Genomic DNA, 18,329 nt, shown 5'->3' with positions numbered 1-18,329 from the left:
TCGCAGAGAACGCCACTTGGCCATCTTCAGGCGGGTAGCGTAGTCCGCCGGCGAAGACTTTATGGAGCGTGCGTAGAGGATGCGCGAGGCTCTTCTTTGTACGCTTTCGATGCGGGCGATAAGGTGCTGTTGGTTGGGTGACCGTACGGCGCAGCCATATTCAAGGATAGGCAGCACGAGTGATGTGTACAGAAGGGCAAATGTAGCGGGACCGCATGGTTTAGAGACTCTGGACACGAAGCCGAGGACGCGGCGAGCCTTAGCAACGACGCTTGCAACCTGAAGGCTGAAGTCCAGAGTGTTGGTGAACGTCACACCTAAGATTTTCAGTGAATCCTCGGTGGGAAGAGGGATACCGCGCATAGTGTATGAGGGCTTGGCAGGCAGGCGAGCACTCGAGAACTTCATTACACTGCATTTATCGGGGGACAGCTTCAGGTGGTTGGAAATGATCCAGGAGTCGATCACCATTAGGTACTCCTGGAGATCCTCACTTGTGGAGGGACAAAGGATAGGGGCAAGGATGGACGTGTCGTCCGCGTACTGCACAAGGGGGAAGCGGTTGTCCTGGGGCATGTTGTTGACGTATATCAGGAAGAGGGTCGGCGCAAGGACAGAACCCTGAGGCACTCCTGAGGGCACAGGTATCCTCTTCGAGTGGGCGCCACAATATAAGACACGTTGGCTGCGCCCGATCAGGAAGTTGGCCAGCCACCCGAGCAGGTATCCACGAATTCCTGCTTCCTTCGCCTTGTCCAGCAAGAGGGAAATGTTGAGGGTGTCGAAGGCGTTGCTCAGGTCGAGCTGAATGACGTCGGTTTCTGTGCGGTTGTCAAGATTGTGACTTACGATTTCGTTCAGGGTAGCCAGGGCTGTGTCGCAGCTGCGGTCACGGCGAAAGCCATGCTGCGAGGCAGGAAAAAACTTTTTCCGCTCGAGAAAGTCAAGGAGTTGGCTGTTCAGAGCACGTTCAAACGTGCGGCATATGATCGACGTAATGGAAATTGGACGATAGTTCTTGGGATCGTTAGAGGGCTTGGATTTCCCTTTGTGAACAGGGGTAACCAGGGCACGTTTCCAAGAGGCGGACACAGTCCCATGGTCAAGTAGGGATTGGAACACAGTGCACAGGGATACAAGCACTTGGGGCGCAAGCAGTCGAAAGAAGGTGGGCGCCATGCCATCGGGACCGGGGCTGGGAGATGGATTGATTTTGCAGATGGCTGAGGACAGTGCTTCTGGTGAAAAAGTAGCTGAGATAAGGAGTGAGTCATCACGCAAGTCGTCGGGAAGCTGAGTTGGATGCGTGCCTTGATCACGTGGAGAGAATTTTTCGAGTAGTTCGCTGTCATCGGCGGGGGCTTGAACATGGATGGAAGAAAATTGTTCAGCAAAGAGAGCAGAGTCTTCCGCAGGGCGGTCAACAAGCTTTCCCTGGATGTTGAAGCTGGGGCGGTGACGTGATGACCGAAGACTATTCACGTAAGACCAGAACACCTTGGGGTTCTCCGTAGCTTGAGTGATGGGAGTGATGGGATACCACAGTGAGTGATGGGAGTGAGTGATGGGATACCACAGTGAGGCTCTGGCCAAGCACATTCCTGATATGTTGTGAAACCAAGAACTTGATCATCACTACTGTTGTCATTGTAACCAGGGGCAGTGGCTCTCATTAAACAATCGAACCGCGATATTACGAATATTGATATAATTACTTTTCCATTAGAATGAAGTAAATGAGGAATTGTGTTGTCATTGGTACAGTGTAGTTATTATTTTTTAACGAATTTCTGGTTATTACGAAGCCGTGTTTGTGTCAGATGTGACTTCGTTATAAGGAGATTTTATTGTATGTTGTAAGGAAGGGCTCCTTTGGAGATTTTCAGCTATGGCAATACAGTAAAAGCTCGTTAATTCAAACTCGAAGGGGACTATAAAATTGTTCTAATTAAGCAGAGTTTGAATTAACAGGCGGGCGCTAGAATGAACGGACTTCGTGCCACACTGCGCGAGAAGAACCCAAAGAAGGCACCTCTGGGCTCGTTATCGCGAATTAGGCGCTAGTACACGCTTGTGGCAGGTGATTTCGTAAATTCACTTCATGGAGCTCTAACAGTGAACAGGATTAATTGATGAGTCATTGGGCGCTCTGAACTCCGCAGAAACACACTTTAATGCACTCGAGTGCGATGCCTTCGGAGCTCAGCTTAATGGCGATTTCCATCGACTGCTTTCAGGGGCACGAAATTGCACATGGTGAATGTTATGTTGCTTCCGCGGTAGGAACAAGCGGGGAAAGAGAGCTCACATCATCAGAGGAAAGAGTTGGAAGCACATCATTTTTCCAGAAGCCGTAGCAGGCGCGAGCTCTCGTGTACAGTCTCAGGGTTGGAGCGCATAGCGTGCACTCTGTAATCACGTACCGGAAGTCACTCTTTAACTGTTAAGTTTAAAAGAGCGCACTCCGCCAGCTAGAGCGCGCTCGAGCTCCTTTTAACGTGCTGAATGATGCGCCAGAAACAAGCACGGACATGCATTCATGTGAGCAGTGAGCCTTGATGTCGAAATGTATGGCGCTATTTATACCCCAAAACACTTTTATGTACATGCCAGAGTTAACACAATCAAAATTAAAAATAATAAGTAATTTGCATTTGCTTGCGTTTCTTCTGTCGCAACCCCCTGAAGATCATTTGCCGCTTGCCCAAGAGCCCCAGAGCACCGTCCAAATTCTCATCTCCTGAGAAATGCTGCTGTTTCGTTGTTTTGCGTCTGTAAGAAATTTGGTTTGGTTTGGTTTTGCAACACATTTTAATCACTGTGGCCGACTTCTGCAAGTAGCGATGATAACCAGGGGCTCCCAGTTCGAATTAACCGTTGTGGATACCAACGCATTCAAATTATCGGGAGTTCTTCCCCCGATAAGCAGAGCCCCCGACACAGGGCTCTGCCGGGACCAGGGTGTCAGTTCGAATTAACGAGCTTTTACTGTACTGTTTAATCAAGTTCGTGTCATAACATTACTTAAACATAATAAATCATGACCTGATTATGTTGTGAACCTTATTTGCATGTTCAGGACACAACAGAATGTATCTGATTAGTATAACAGTGAAGGTGAACGGCGTAAGGTGACTTATTAGTAAATCAACCTCGCTATCGACTTTCTGATCTTATCACTCCATCTGGTTCTCTGATATCCTTTACTGCATGCCTCTTACTTTTTAACCCGATATCTTGCTTTCAAAGCGCTCATTATCTTTTCTACAAGTTAGATTACATCCCCAACTCTTGTTTTTAAAACTTTTTTGTCGTTGAAATTAAAATAAATAAGAGAGCTCTTGAAGCCATTTCTTGGTAATCATTACCAAGAAATAGAATCAAGAACTCTATCATTTATTGTTTTTGTTAGGCCAAAAATAAAATTTGAAAAAAAATAAATAAATGTCTTGCGTTCTGTGAGTTCACAAGTTCTTGTTTTAACAGAGGTCACTAATGTTTGGCACTCTGCTTTCATTTGTTAATGTAAATTCTCCCGTATCCCGTGTAACTGACATTTTCAATCTCTCTTGTTCCAAATGCCAGGTTTGTGTACCGAAACCCTAAGGCACCCGCCGCCAACGAGCCTGTCATGGAGGATCAGGCGGCCAGTGTCTTTGGCAAGCGGAGACAATACACGCCGAAGGGAGTCCGTAAAATGGACGTGCTCAGTCGCCAGTACCAGCACCAGGTTGAGGCCAACATTCCACCGGAGGAGACATTCTTGTACAGGTTAGGATCTGGCACCCATGCTTTAACGCAAAGGTGTTTTTCGGCTAGTTTGGCGAAAGTGTGCACCCAGCCGGCATCCGCAAAATCCATGTCCGGAGAGCATGTGACATCTCCCTAGACACCAGAGATCTCAAGCTCACCTCTGCCAGTGGGCCGCCATCACGAAATTTAGTGTCCTGCAAGGGCCGGTACAGTGAAGAGTATTGGAGCAGGGGGGGGGGTGCTGATCAAAATTTCAACTGACGTCGCTATTTTCCCATATCTCATATATGAGTCATTTCTCGAGGGTATGACGTCAGGTTTTGAGAAACGTGAGACCTATTGATACTGACCTTCAGAATAATTGAAATCTGCACGCCAATTCTGGAATACATAGACTCATTAAACGGACCTGAAGGGACCAGGAAAATGTGTTCCGTTTAACAGGAGTCCTGCTTACTGAAAGATGAGCAAGGGTGCAGAATACAAATAGAAAACGAACCATATTAGAGGCAGTTGGTCTATTAAGCAGCAGTTCCGTTTGAGATATTTTCATTTACTGAGAGTCTACTGCACACAGTTTTGTTCCATGGTTATGTGGAACAAAAACGGGGTGAACACATGGGGTGCTTCACGGAAAAATGCTTGAGACAAATCACGTCTGTGTAGCTCATGAATATGCTTATTATGAAAATAAAAAAATATGCTGGACGAAGACAGTCATGTGCAGGCCTGGCTGCTAGCGATGCGGCCCGCGGGCCACATATTTGAGACTCCTGCCCTAGACCGATAGCTGATCAGTCTGTATTTCAATCATTGTTGTGCTGTTGCCACGAATAAGCAAAACGTACAGTCAGCAGATGTAATGCAAAACGGAAACACTGAAATGGTTCACCCAACAAAGTGACAATGTTGTGTAAGGGTCAGATGTCTGCCCTTGCGATGTAAGCTAACAGTTGTGCCTTTTTGCATTTTTTTGGTGACCAGGTACTTCAAGCAGGAGCGTGAGCGGCGCAAGGCCGAGAAGGGCAAGGACGAAGACAAGAAGAAGAAGAAGGATGGAAACGACGACGAGCTTGCATCCGACGCGGAGAGTGTGGCCAGTGACGACGTCGACCGGGTCCTGGACTTGTTCGAACCGGGCGTCGACGGGGAGCTGGACTTTGCCTCGGCCTTCTCTGGAAGCAAGGTCAGTCTGGATGTCATTTCATGTGAGAGCTAACATGCGCCGAAAGTCCTAGGCTTTCATTTCTACTGCGCTGAATGCATTTATAATCACCCTAACTCTGTGCGACGCAAAGGAACGAGGACGGCACCGTCTGCATCGCGACCGTCATCAGCGGGAACCGTACGGTAACGACGGTAATGACTTTTCTGGTTAATTTCGGATTAGCATGTTTTGTGTTAGTGTAGACTGAGAGGTCTTGAGCTGCGGTCACACTGTGAACAAAGTCGCGAGTGGTAAAAATTACAGTACAGAATTTACGTATTCGTCAAGAAAACGAAAGTGTATTGACGTAATAGACATTTGTTTATTATTTTCTTGATACTTTCGATAATTCGGAATTCGGTTAATTAGGACATTTTTTCCGCTACCGTGAAACCCGAATTAACAAGCTTTTACTGTAGAAAGATTTTTATTTAGTCTGATGTGAGGAATTGCATGTTGTATATTTTCTTCAGAAACGCAAGAAGGGCAAGATGGAGTCTGATGATTCCGGTGACGAGGATTCGGATGATGACGATGATGATGGCCTTGAGGGGCTTGAAGATGACGAGGAATACCAGGAGGCCCTCAAAGGGCTGCCCGTTGGCAAAGGTGGCTCGGAGATTCAAGAGGAGGACATTGAATTTTCAGATGAGGGTAAGCTGATTTATATGCAGAGAAGGAGTGCACTCTACACCTCGATATAATGAACACGGATATAACGAAATATCGGTTATAACGAAGTATATGAAGAATAGTCTTGCAATACATACAGTGTTAGGAATATACGTTCATAACAAATTTTCAAATATATAGCTAAGTTATTTTCGTGTAGGACGTAACTTCGTTATAATGAGGTTTGAGTGTACAGTCGAACTCCGCTACAACGAACTCCGCTTCAACGAAATTTCCGGTACAACAAAAAATTCTCGGTTCCCCGTCAACAGTCCATAGGAGTCAATGCATAAATATGCTCGCCACAACGAACACTTTTTCTGCTGCCGTTCCGCTTCAACGAAATTTGACGATGCCATTCGGGGCTCAAAAATTTAATTTACCGTGCAAGAAACACAATCTTGACATATTGATGCATTTTAGAACATAAAAATGCGAATTCAAAGTCTGAATCGCGTGTTGGAACTACCAGAAACCGCCGCTGTTGACTGAGCATGGGGGCCGCCATTGCTTGATAGCGACGGCGATCAGACTGCTCTGCTTTCGCAACTGGCTTGAGTTGCTTCTGAGTCGCAGATATAATCCGAAGCCAAAGCTCAGTCGTCGACACTGGGGTTTCAATCGCGAAACGATAGCTTTTCCGATGCCTTTCCAATACTTTTCATGCTTTTCGCGCTTCGCTGGTGGTCAGAGCGATGGTACATCCGCAACATCCGCGTTATCAACGCGAGCAGCCCTGGGGTGCAGTCGCGGAATGGTGCCTTTTCCAATGCCAATGCTTTTCGTGTTTTCGCGCTTGGCCAGTGCGACCGGTGGTCGGAGCAACAATTCGTCCGCGTTATCAACAGGATCAGCCAGCCGCGAGTGGTGGATAAGAATAGCATAGAATAAGGTGTAAGTCATCGCTCCGCGATAGCACGCCTGCATGTCGCCGTTGTCGGCAAATAGCTAGTGTTAGCGTGTTGATGCAACTGTGCAGTTCGTGTTGCGCGCCCGTGCTTGTTTGATTCATTCGCGGATGCCGTTGTTTCTGCGTGCTTTTCAGCGTGGCGTCGCTATGCATATATGAGAATCTCGTCGTAACGCTGCTGGGGACGCAAAGGAAGCAGCATACACTTTTTGAATATTGGAAATAAAAGTTTCACTGTTCTACTAGCTCAGGTCAGCCATATTTTTTTCGATTTCACTACAACGAAATGTTCGCTTCAACGAACATTTTTCCGAGCACCGTCAATTTCATTGTAGCGGGGTTTGACTGTATATGGATAACATATTTTTTACTGATAAGGCAAATGAATATGGCAAAAGGCAAAGGGCGCAGAGGGGTAGGGCAAACGGTCATGTGGCACGAGCAGTGTTCGTGATAACATCATCGTTGACCACGTATGTTTGCGCACTTTGCTTCGTTTGCGCAAAAGCCACACACTGTGCTGTTTGCATGCACTGGGGAGTCAGCATGGGCATGATCTTACACATTCTTAAATAGAAGTTCATCCTCTCCGCACGTGATTGGTAAAGACGCGTGAACATCACTAACGGGGGATATACTTGCGACTCTTGACGAATTGTGTAGAGCAAGGACGGACATCCTCATATAACGCGTATAAAATCATGCCTTGTATCTGTGAACAGGCTGTCACGACAGCAGTCAAAAATGTTGCATGTGGCGCCCCCTTTTGTGCAGATGATGAGTTCAGCACCGGAGGAAAAAGGCCATCCAGAGAGATACCTGGCAAGGGCAAGGTCAAGAGTAAAGGGTTAGTAGACGTGCTTTGAGATGTCTTGTACTTTGCCAGACTACAGTGTTCGGCTCTTACAGGCAAGAAATGCCTGGTTGATGGAAGCACTTACCACAGCTTTCAAACCTACCACGGTGGTCTAGTGGTTACAGTGCTCGACTACTGACCCGAAGGTCGTGGGATCGAATCCTGGTCACGGCGGCCACATTTTCGATGGAGGCAAAAATTATTGAGACCCGTGTACTTAGATTTAGATGCACGTTAAAGAACCCCAGGTGGCTGAAATAGGAGCCCTACACTAAGGCAACAGCATCCCTCTTAACGATACTATTGTGGTTTTGGGACGTTAAACCCAGACAGTTATTACGAGGGTTGTCCATAAAATAAGGTTTCCAAGGAGCTGCTCACGCGAGGAACGCTGGTACGTGGGATCGGGCGACACTTGCGTATAGCTTGGTTGCCCCTCTTCCAGTCCCCACCTCAGCGAGCTGTCTGCAATGCTCAGTCTTGGCTTCACAGCCGTTAGAGATAGAGCTCTGACTCGCATCTCCTGCCAAGGGCGAATTATGCACTGTGATTAGTTTACTGTGTGCAAAAGAAAAAAAGAGCTGTGCCGGTGGACACTCATTCCTAACTGTGTGAAGTCTAGGGGAAAAGTGTATGAGCGTACAACACGTGAGAAGATGGTGCTGAGAATTCAAAGATGGACGTACAGATCTCCATGACGAGCAGCGTTCTGGGCCGCCATCAGTTACACGCAAAATGATTGCAAAAGTGTAATAAATAATGTTGAAAGATCGAAGGGTGACGATTTGGGAGCTCTGCGAGATGATCCCTGGCGTCAGCAAGACCTCCTTTGACAATATTTCGCCAGACCGTTTTGGGTACACCAAGGTTTGTGCAAGGTGCGTCCCAAGAATGTTTACGGAAGACCACAAATGGCGACATGTCAAAGTGGCGTACGATTTTCTTTAGGCCTATGAAACCAATGGTGAGGAATTGTTGGACTCTATTGTTACTGGTGACGAGACCTGGGTCCGCTACACGATGCCGGAAACGAAACATCCAGAGTAGCTGAAGCCGCGAAAGTTCAAACAAACACTTTCTGCCGGCAAAGGGATGGCGAGCATCTTTTCGGACAGGAAGAGGTTATTTTTGTGCGAACTCATGCCTGCCGGTACAACAATCAATGCGGACTGCTGCTGAGAGACATTGAAGAACCTTCACCGCACAATTCAGAGCAAGAGAGACGCATGTTTATGAAGGGAGTGCGTTTTCATCAGGACAACACTCGTTGGCACGTCACCTATACATCATATGATCTCATCAACAAATTGATGGAATACTATCACACACCTGCCCTGCAGCCAAGACGTTGCCCTGAATGACTACCATCTCATCCTTGAATTGATGAAATACCTGGGTCGAACACATTTCATAACCACAGAAGAGCACAAAAAAGAGGTTTTAAAAGCTACCTTTGTGGCATGGCGGGAGAGTTCTACGATTCAGCCATAAAGAAGGTGGTACACTGCATGCAAAAATGCATTGATCTCATCGGCAATTATGTCTCAAAATAGGACAAAGTCTAAGCTTTGCGAAAACATATTATTCAATGCCAATAAATATTTTTTTATTGTGAAAAATTATTGGAAACCTTATTTTACGGTCAACCCTCGTATTATTATTAGCACAGCTTCGAAGGATAACCTGCAATCACTGCACATGCTTGATCTAGGAGGAGACTTGAAGGGGCACTCAAGAGAAAAACGAGTTTTTCTGTATTAGTTAAAATTGCAATTTCAAAATACCAAAAGCAGAACTCTTACCATGATAATACACTTTGTAAGCAAAAAAAAATGCACAAAATGATAATACAAGTGCTGACACCACTTTGAAGTTCCCGCACGAGCTCGCTGCGACATTGTAGATTTTGATGGCAACTGTTGGGATGTGCATAATTGTTTGTCGCTAAAAATTATGGTATAAATTATATTCTAAGGGACACAAAGCCTTGACATGGCAAGTTTCACAAAATTTCATTGAGTGCAAGTGGCGAAAATACGCGAAAGACTATGAAATTTGTGACGTCACACTGATGTTCACGTGCTGAAACATCGGCACTTAATTCAGACATTAAGCTTTGACCTTTACTTACTCTTCTGTTAAGGGGAGACACTGGTCTGGGAGGCGGAAAAATTTTGAAAAAACACAATTTTCTGAAATATTTTTTTTGACAATCTAGAAGGTCTAAAAAAGTCGTTTCCAAAATATTACAGACATGTAATGGATACTCGCCGAGTTATTTGGTCTTGAAGTCAGTTTCATGACCATTTTTGCTCACCAAAGCACCTCAAAAAGTCCCATTCAATAGCGCACCGTGCAGGAACCACATTAAGTAGCACAGCCATTTTGGTCTCATTTGAAACACACACTTTTCTATTAGCTGTTCCTAGCACAAGAATGCTTTTCATCTAGCAGAGGCGAAGCCATTGCGCTTAAAAAAAAAAAGTGCTCGCACAGCATTGGTGCATTTCTATCACACAGGGTAAATTATTCCTTCCATCTTGGATGCTTGAGGATGCTTCTGCTAGACAGTGGTGCATCGTCACATTGTCCGCCATTTTGCGGAGATGCCCAACTGATGACAGTGCAATGGCAGGCAGTCATTAGAAGTTCAGAATCGCTCATGCATTCAGGAGGAAGTGATATCAGCAGCTGCAAGAATGCAGTATATCACCAGCGAGACCAGAGTGAAAAGAAACCACACTAAGAAGAATAATGATGACTATGTTCCTGGTGGCTTCTACTATCCTAAGAACACCAATTCAGGCCTTTTCCAGTTCAAAATAAGTGCCCACCATGTTTCTAAACTTCTTTTCTCATTTTCTCAAAACCACATTTTTCATCACATTATAGGCTGTTGCCCACAATATCTTTTGATGTAGCGGTCAGATTTTGATCATTTTTGTGGTATTTGAAAGGTTGTGCATTTATTAGTGCAAGAAAACCAAGAAATTACAACATTTTTATTAATAACTGTGATTTAATTAGCAGTAAAATTAAGCAACAGTTTCTGATTTCTCATTAGTGTACTTCTTAAGGCCATAACTTTTGAATGGATACAGCTAAAAATTAAGTTATGGTTATGTTGCACTCTCTGGTCTTTATAGGATGCAGTGATATCAAATTCATAAAGGTATTTTGCGAGAAAGCTGTCAAAAGTCTGGGCAGAATGCAAGTGTATGGAACAGTCAATATCTTACAATCCGTGCACGATAGACAAAAGGTAATTGCATATTTGTTTTCAGCAGTCGAAAATACATACTGTGTGTAAATTTCAGCCAGAAATACTAAAAATTGAGACAAGCAGTTTTCAGACCAGTGTCTCCCCTTAACTAACCTATGATGTAAAAATTAGTGAAATAGAGTTTTGAAGTAATAATTTCTTTGTCTAACCTGATTTTTAACGTTTCACTTTGGAGTCCGTTTAACATTGTGAACCAAAGAAGGAGTACTGTTGTACACGTGAGGCTTGTATCTGTAACAGAATATATACTTCTGAATGTTGTTACTGTTAATCGGTTTATATTGACTATAGCCAGTGACAGCTGTGTCATTTGGAGAATTTCATGCTTCTTTTTGCATTTCAGTTTCGACTTGTCGAAGCTTGTTGCTTCTGCAGAAGAGGTAAGCTGGGCACATCTCAACCTCTAATATCTTGGAAGTTTTATAGGCAACGAATTGAAGCGTGAACACTTACCTGCTGAAACAGAAAATGTGTCATGGCATTGCCACATGTCAGGTTGTGAGGCACTTTTCAGACCAATTATGTCCACAATTGGTCTGAAAAGGCTTCACTGTGTAGACGTATTATGCATGTTGGCAAGCATTGAAATAGAGAGATAGATCGTCATTTGTTTTCAGTTTAATAGGCATTGATAAACGCAGGGGTGCAACAGCTGCGCCAATTGTGCCAATTTGATACAATTCCCAATTTTTATGCCAAGCATAGCCAGAACCAGGAAAATTGGTGAAATTGTGCCGCACTGCACCAAAATACCCGAACAGTCTCGAAATTTTCTCAGTACCGCTAATTTTAGCTAGAAATGCAGAATGCGTTAATCACCGGCAGCTTGCGCGTCATCGTCCAATGCAATCCACACGTGCAGACCATAACCCTAACCTCACCGCGAGAGAAAAAAACAAAAAAAAAAGACAGCAGTTCTAAAATTTTCTGGCCTTGTTCTAGCACGTTCAGAACACTTTTTAAGCCACTTTTGCCGCAGGACACCTTTGCTGTGTGGAAAAGCGTATTATAATTTAAAAGGGGCTACTAGTACTCGCTGTCACGGGGCAGCGCATTTTGTTCCTTAATTACTCATACGTGCGCTCGCCATGTAATAACAAGTACGAGTATGATTGCTGACGTCGAAATAATTACTGGCAATCATTCAGAGTGGTGTATGACGTTTCTGCAACGCTGAGAAACAGTAAACAAAAATGCACGTCAGTTTTCTTTTTTGCCACCCCTTTTCGCTCCTGCTTTACGAATCTCCCAAATTTCGAGGTCGCCAGGTTGGGAGATTGACAAGAGCACATGCAGCACCTTTCAAGTGGTTTAACAGGATCTGCAAATGCTAATGTGGACTTCGACATTGTTCTCACCGTGGGATGGTTCACCAGAGTGCTTTTATTAAAATAGCAGTGCTCACCTGCACTGCGCACGAGTTAGCTGATGTTGAATAGTTTGCATATATATTCTCCGTATTTAAAAGTAAGACTTGTTTTTGTACTGCTCCAGATTTGGAATTTCGGGCTAAAAAATGGAGCATTTTTTTCCTGTAAGCTGCTCCAAATTTGGATTTTTGTGTTCCACAAGCAAAATTTTGCTTCTCGTGTCCGTGTTTCCTTCCGTGCTACACCAAAAGCTTTTCATATGAGTAACCCATAGGCCCACGTTGCAACCCTCATCAAAATTTTGCAGCTCCAAAAATTGCTTCAAATCCTAATTCGGCTGTTGCACCCCTGTAACCATTTTGTCTGTCTAAGTCAACAGGCTTGTGTGAAGTTAGCAGAGGGGTCTCTTCCTTTTAGCATTGCCTTATTAATGTTGTTGACATTGCTCTGTAAAAAGAAATGGTTCACTCCTAAAGGAGTACTGACACAAAATTTTGAAGGCGATATAACTTGTGGGATAGGTTTGTGTGGACACACACGCATCGTCTACGAAATATTAACAGATAATATAGCCTAGAATATATTTAAAATCAACTTAAAGTGCATGTCATGCCACTGCATGCGAAACGATCCTTCAGTTTTCGTGTGAACAACCAACCGCCCCTCCGTCACAAGTTTGTGTTGGATGCCATGATCCTTGCGAGTGCTCTCTCTTAGCAGACCTTTTCAATGGAAAGAGGGGGCAGACTTGCACGTGTGTAGAAAGGCTTTTTGTGTCAATGCTGTTTTAAGTGTTCTGGAAACATTGACCAGGTAATTTGCTACTTTTTTACTCAAGTATGGCAAGCTCTTGCTTTTTTAGTGTTCTATTTCATGTATTGCTTATTTTATTTATTTATTTACTTATGTACACATACAGTCAATTCTTTGAGGGCTTATTACAAGATCATATACAGTATTTGCTCAGGCACATAGTTATAGTAGTACAAGATTTCAGTGTCAGTAGAAAAGTGTGCTTTGAGACCGTTGATGTAGAGTCACTGGGGAAAAAGATTAGCTCGAACAACCTTTCTGGCTAGAGATCGCTTTTGTTAATGTTTTTCTTAACAAAATGAATGCGCACCAACTAGCCCAACTTGCCATTTTGTTACAATAATCTTTTTCTCTGGTGACCGTACACTTATGAGCGCTAAAAAAAGAAAAGAGCATGAGGTTCTGTCATGTTCAGAAACAAGCAAGCTATAGGATTAGTACCATTCTCTTCAAACATTTTGTTTGTTGGAGATCCAAGTATGGAGTATGCAATGTTGTTTTTTTTTCTCAAACGCTTCAGTTTTCTCATCTGTTGGAAGAAAATGCCGGAGGTGTGGACACGACGACGTCACAGGCTGTCTCAAACAAGGACAAAGCAAGTAAGTCCGCTAAGTATAGCTATTGTAGTTATTGAGATAGACCACACTCTACCATATGTAGATACCCAAGATAAAATCCGTGCCCCCTGTTGCGCCTAACAAAAAAATGGGTGAGTGGCTAACTGTGAAGGCATCGTCAGAGCAAATTAGCCATTCAGTTAGTAGCAGAGCAATTTAGTAATGTAACCCATGGAAGCAGTCATTGTAGAGCTTTACCTGATTGCCATATTGAATGGGCACTGAGCAAAAATAATTTATAACATCGGGAAATAATCGGATTTGCATGCGCAGAAGATGTGATTATCACAAAATAGCGACAACGCGAAATAGCGTGATGCACACAACCATGCAGTGAGGGTTGCACTACGGTAGTTAAGCTGTATTAATGTTCATTGCGTTAGCAGCAGCCCTTGTGAGTGAACTTTCCTTAGAATGTAGTACCAATGAGCTCTCTGGGATTCCACTTAAATAAACGTGTACTGACGCGAAAATTCTCAGTTGTCTTTTTCTGAGTCAAATTAAAGGCGAAGCCCTCAAGAGCCTAGTAATTGTACTGGCAAGCGGGAGTGCACCCTGAAAAAGTAATTACAATATGTTATTAAAAGCTAGATTTATTTCCTACTGCACCCTGACGTCACGACACGGTATGAGCTTCCTGTCACGTCTCGCGCATTGTGACGTTTCCTCGGCCGCTTCGCTCCGTGGCTCAGAAGCGGCCATTTTGAATGTTTTAGTACCTGACGTCATCACAACTAGCCACACCAGTGCGTGAGGTCACCAGAATTGATACACTAGCCTGACGTCACGACAGTGTCGACATCAGTAGATGCGCCATAGGAAAATTGACGCTAATGTCAAAATAAAATGTCAGCACTTACTGAGCTTCACACTTGTTCAGAGTCGTCTCCGTATTGAGGAGATTTATATGGCAGAATAAACTCAGCTCCGAAAATTGATGTCAGTGTTCCTTTAACAGCTGTGTGCAGCCAGTATAATGTCGTTATTTGTTTGCCTAACTATTTTTCCACCAGGTGCAAAGCAGCTCAGATGGGAGAGAGACCGAGATGCCTGGGTCCGCGGCGAAGACTGGAGAAGTCGGAAGCGGAAGCTCGGCGCTGGTTCCGCGCCAAGACGTGGGAAAATGGCGGGAAAGCGACAGAAGCGGCGATGATGCCGTTTCTTGCCTTCTGTGTAATAAAAAGTCACCGACGATTAAGATACTCCTCAATGACAAATTTGAGCGCTGCAGTGTTCTGACCTGGGCGGCGCAGATCCTCCGCTGGGACATTTCGTTTAGCACTAGCTGCGGACGCAGCAGTTCCAATAATTTGCGTCGCTCGTAAAAAAACTATGGCTCGCGTGGGACCCACTGGGCGCTCTATTTTAACATACACCGTACCCCAAAAGCACTGCGCTCGGGCGCGATACACGTGGAGCTTCATGTGCAGGGGTGACGCCAGGGTGGAGGGCACGGGGTGACAGCCACATCTCCTGCCGAAGGAACTCGTTTGTCGTGGGTGCCTCCCCCTCCCAGTAAAGGTGTCCTGGGGCTGTCACTATAACAGCTCCTGCGCCACTTTCGCCACCCAAGAGCAAGCATATTCAAAACGCAACAGATAAGCGTCACGTGACACTCCTGTCACGCGACTCCCGCGCCGGAAATACGAAGAGAAATTTGGTCTGCTTGCCGCGCGGGGGTACAGTGTTCAGGGGTCGGATACAACTTAAGAAGTCCGGAAAAGCCCCACCAAGATGACCGAAGCGCTGCAGCCGATCGCCTGCGCGACTGAAGAAATAGCCCTGCTCATAAAGGTTTGTGTGGATCAGCGTTTGAGGAGGAAATGCCACAGACTTCTAAAGTTGTATCCGACTATAGCTAGTTCACTGTAGTGGAGGTGCCGATTCGCGGGAAACCGCCGCGGCATGCTTTTGGCGGTAGTTGCGACTATTTTTTCTGCACACCCAGCACTTAATGCTCGAATCGGTGTGCAAAGGGTAGTTAAAGAATGCTAGCGATAGTTGTGTGGGCAACGAATACGACGACCCAGCACGATACAGGAATGCACCAAAACATTGACCACTCGGCAATGCGTTTGGACGCGAAATGCCTCGCTCAAAAGAACGACAAGTAGCCAGATTCTGCTTTCTTTTCTTTTTTTGTCCGTCGTTGCTGATGACTGTGGAGCTCTGCAGTCGCTCGTTATTGCCCGATCCGTTGTTGAGCACTAAATTAGTAATGTTGCTTTCTCAAGAATAACAGCAAGTTGGACTAGCTGGTTGACGTTCATATTTGGTATTGGCTTTTACTACGCTTTAGCAAGGGCTACAAAGAGAAGACAGCACGTTCTGCAATTTCTGCTCTTCTGCGCACGTGCTGTCTTTCTTTGCTGACCTTGTTATAGCGCAGTTAAAGCCATAACAAAATGCTTTCTCACGCAAAAGGTAAATTTTAGGGGTGTGCGAATATTGAATTGGATTGAATTGAATTTTTATTTAACCCGTTTACAACAGAAAGGAAGCTTGTTTTTTAATCATTGAATTACGACGATGCATGTCTCAAGGTTTTACGGGACCATCGACGCTATATTGATCATAGGGTAAAGGCTTGTTTGCTTAAAACTCCGGTGTCGCCGAAGCGACAGAATAATCAACCCACTATCTTCATGATATTCATGATGACGTTGACTTATGAATATTGTTTAATATTTATATATCGGTTTTGTTTAAAAGCTATTGACAAAGTGCCACCTCGAATACTGTAGTCACTGCTATATTTCAACCTGCAGTTACGAAATATATCTAAAGCTCTAGTTTCTGCTGTATACAAGTTTGTCTCAGTTTACATAATTGTGGTATTTTTTTGTCAGTCCAAAGTAATTGTAATGTTCCTCCGTTAAAGCTAGTGAATATTAGTTCCGTATAAAATGTTCTGGGATTCTTGGGCTGTTTCGAAAATGGCTACATTAACATTCTAGGCACCACCTTGGAGGTCAAGTTCTGGTACTAGCGTTACGACTGGTTACGCACTACTACGACTACGAGGGACGAACGGGTGCCGCCTTAAGGAGCTTCGCCCCTAAAAAGAACTTACGAATATGGGCTGCAATAACCTACAGACCAACTTGTAAGCACTGTTTGCTGTGCCGTTCCTGTGGCTGAGTGGCTAAGGCGTTAAGCTCCCAACCGATAGGGCGGTGGTTCGAATCCCGGTGTGGGCATCGCTATCGGAAAGTTAAGGCTATGACCCTGCAATTCTCAACGGATGCGACTGCGGCCAGAGCGTTCACTGTTTGGGAAATGAACATTCGTTTCTTTCAATACATTATTTTTACACTTCGTCGCATTCTCATGCAACAGGTATCTTGCGTGTTGTTTACTTGTACGCTCACCGCAGCGGTGGCGAAACGCTTGGGCGTCAGCTTCCACTACGGGAGGTACCGGGTTCGATTCCCAGTGCCGGCCGCCCACCCAGCGGTTGCAAATGGGTACAGCCGGGCTTCGTAGTGGTCTTACAGTGCCACTGTGGTGCGGAGCTTAAGACGCCTGGAGGACCCCCAACCCGCTGCACGGGCTCAAGGGTAGCTGCCCGTGCACGAACCGGGGGTCCTCGTGTTTTTTCTCTAAAGGCCAAATTTCAAAAAAAAAAAAGACGACCACGTTTTTCAGCCCAGGCCGAGCGTAAATGTATACAGGAGGGAAGGGTTGATCTGTGCGATATTGCAGCGCTTGCTGACAACTACAGTGGTGGGCGTGTCAGTGCGGGCACCGATGCAACCATCAGAACATCACTCCATACTCAGGAATATTGGCAGTGCGATTCGATGCGCCAGTGTACGGGGTGTGAACTGCGCTTTAGCCACATCACTGTGTAGGACGTATTTTTTTTTTCGCAGCGATGCCGCGAGCAGGATTCGAACCTGCGCCCCTTGGGTTGTGAGCTGAGCACCTTACCAACTCGGCTACAACAAGTGCACAGGAAGTGGCTTTTAGAAGTTGTTCTGCACATTACTTTAGCGCATACGTGAAGAAAAATGCGGCACTTGCGAATCATCCTTAGCTAAGTTCAGAGGTTCACAAGTAAATTCTGTTGTCATTTGTGACCAGAGAGGTAGCGCTATAGCCTCCTGAAATCTTTAATTTCTCGATTTCTTAAACTTTCCGCAAGTTCTGATGCAATAGATTTTGCGCATATTTTTGACTCAGAAGGTAAGTCTAAGGCCTTTGGAAATATGGTATTTCTGCAATCTTAAACGTTTCGCCGCATTTTGGTGAAAGGGATTTTAGGTTAAAAGAATTAAGGCGTTGTCTGGTTGGTTCGTAACAAGAAATTATTTAGCGCAAAAAGGAAGGTCTAGATGAGTGACATAAATACAGGACGAGCGCTGACCTTCGACTGAACACTTCCTCACAGAATGCGAGATATATGTGCTCTAGGAGCCACGCCCCCACTAGCTGGCTTGATAGCACCACGTGATGCGTGCTAGTGATTCGCGTGTCCCATCATGTGCCCTTAAAATAGTCCGCCTTGGCGTATCCCAAGGAGTTGATCGTCTGGCTGCAACAACAACCGCACGCTGCCTGAAGTTCCAGCTCGCCTGCCTCTCGCTTCATGCCGGCCCTGCCTTGCGCGCCTTCGGTCGTCGTGTTGACGTGCGAGCGTTCAATAAATTGTTGCCTGTTGTTCTGTGAAATCTACTTCTGCCTTGGGTTAACTAGGGACTGGATACCGCCAGCCCAGTACCCGCAATGTGTGCTGTGACGCTGATGGCGTGCTGTAACGACTACTTCTTTCTAGTTAAAGAAATATGACTCTGTGATTACGCGTCAGAGCTTATCATGCGCCCGTCGAAAAAGTGTGGTTGTACA

General features: G+C 45.2%; 1 protein-coding gene across 1 annotated transcript in view; it reads left to right on the top strand.

Annotated features, from left to right (window-relative positions):
* Window positions 1–14,669, top strand: part of LOC119401625 (CCAAT/enhancer-binding protein zeta) — a 38,013-nt gene extending 23,344 nt beyond the window's left edge. Inside the window, exons 12-18 of the mRNA XM_037668527.2 lie at window positions 3,586–3,771; window positions 4,738–4,939; window positions 5,434–5,614; window positions 7,317–7,389; window positions 11,025–11,061; window positions 13,385–13,463; window positions 14,495–14,669. Of these exons, the coding sequence (XP_037524455.1) occupies window positions 3,586–3,771; window positions 4,738–4,939; window positions 5,434–5,614; window positions 7,317–7,389; window positions 11,025–11,061; window positions 13,385–13,463; window positions 14,495–14,634 (898 nt within the window). The 3' untranslated portion in view covers window positions 14,635–14,669. The remainder of the gene's footprint in view (window positions 1–3,585; window positions 3,772–4,737; window positions 4,940–5,433; window positions 5,615–7,316; window positions 7,390–11,024; window positions 11,062–13,384; window positions 13,464–14,494) is intronic.
* The last annotated feature ends 3,660 nt before the right edge of the window (window positions 14,670–18,329 follow it).

The sequence above is a fragment of the Rhipicephalus sanguineus genome, chromosome 8 (genome assembly GCF_013339695.2).
Source record: "Rhipicephalus sanguineus isolate Rsan-2018 chromosome 8, BIME_Rsan_1.4, whole genome shotgun sequence".
NCBI lineage: Eukaryota > Metazoa > Arthropoda > Arachnida > Ixodida > Ixodidae > Rhipicephalus > Rhipicephalus sanguineus.
The sequence above is the reverse complement of the archived record's forward strand: the minus strand, read 5'-3'. Positions and strand labels throughout refer to the sequence as shown.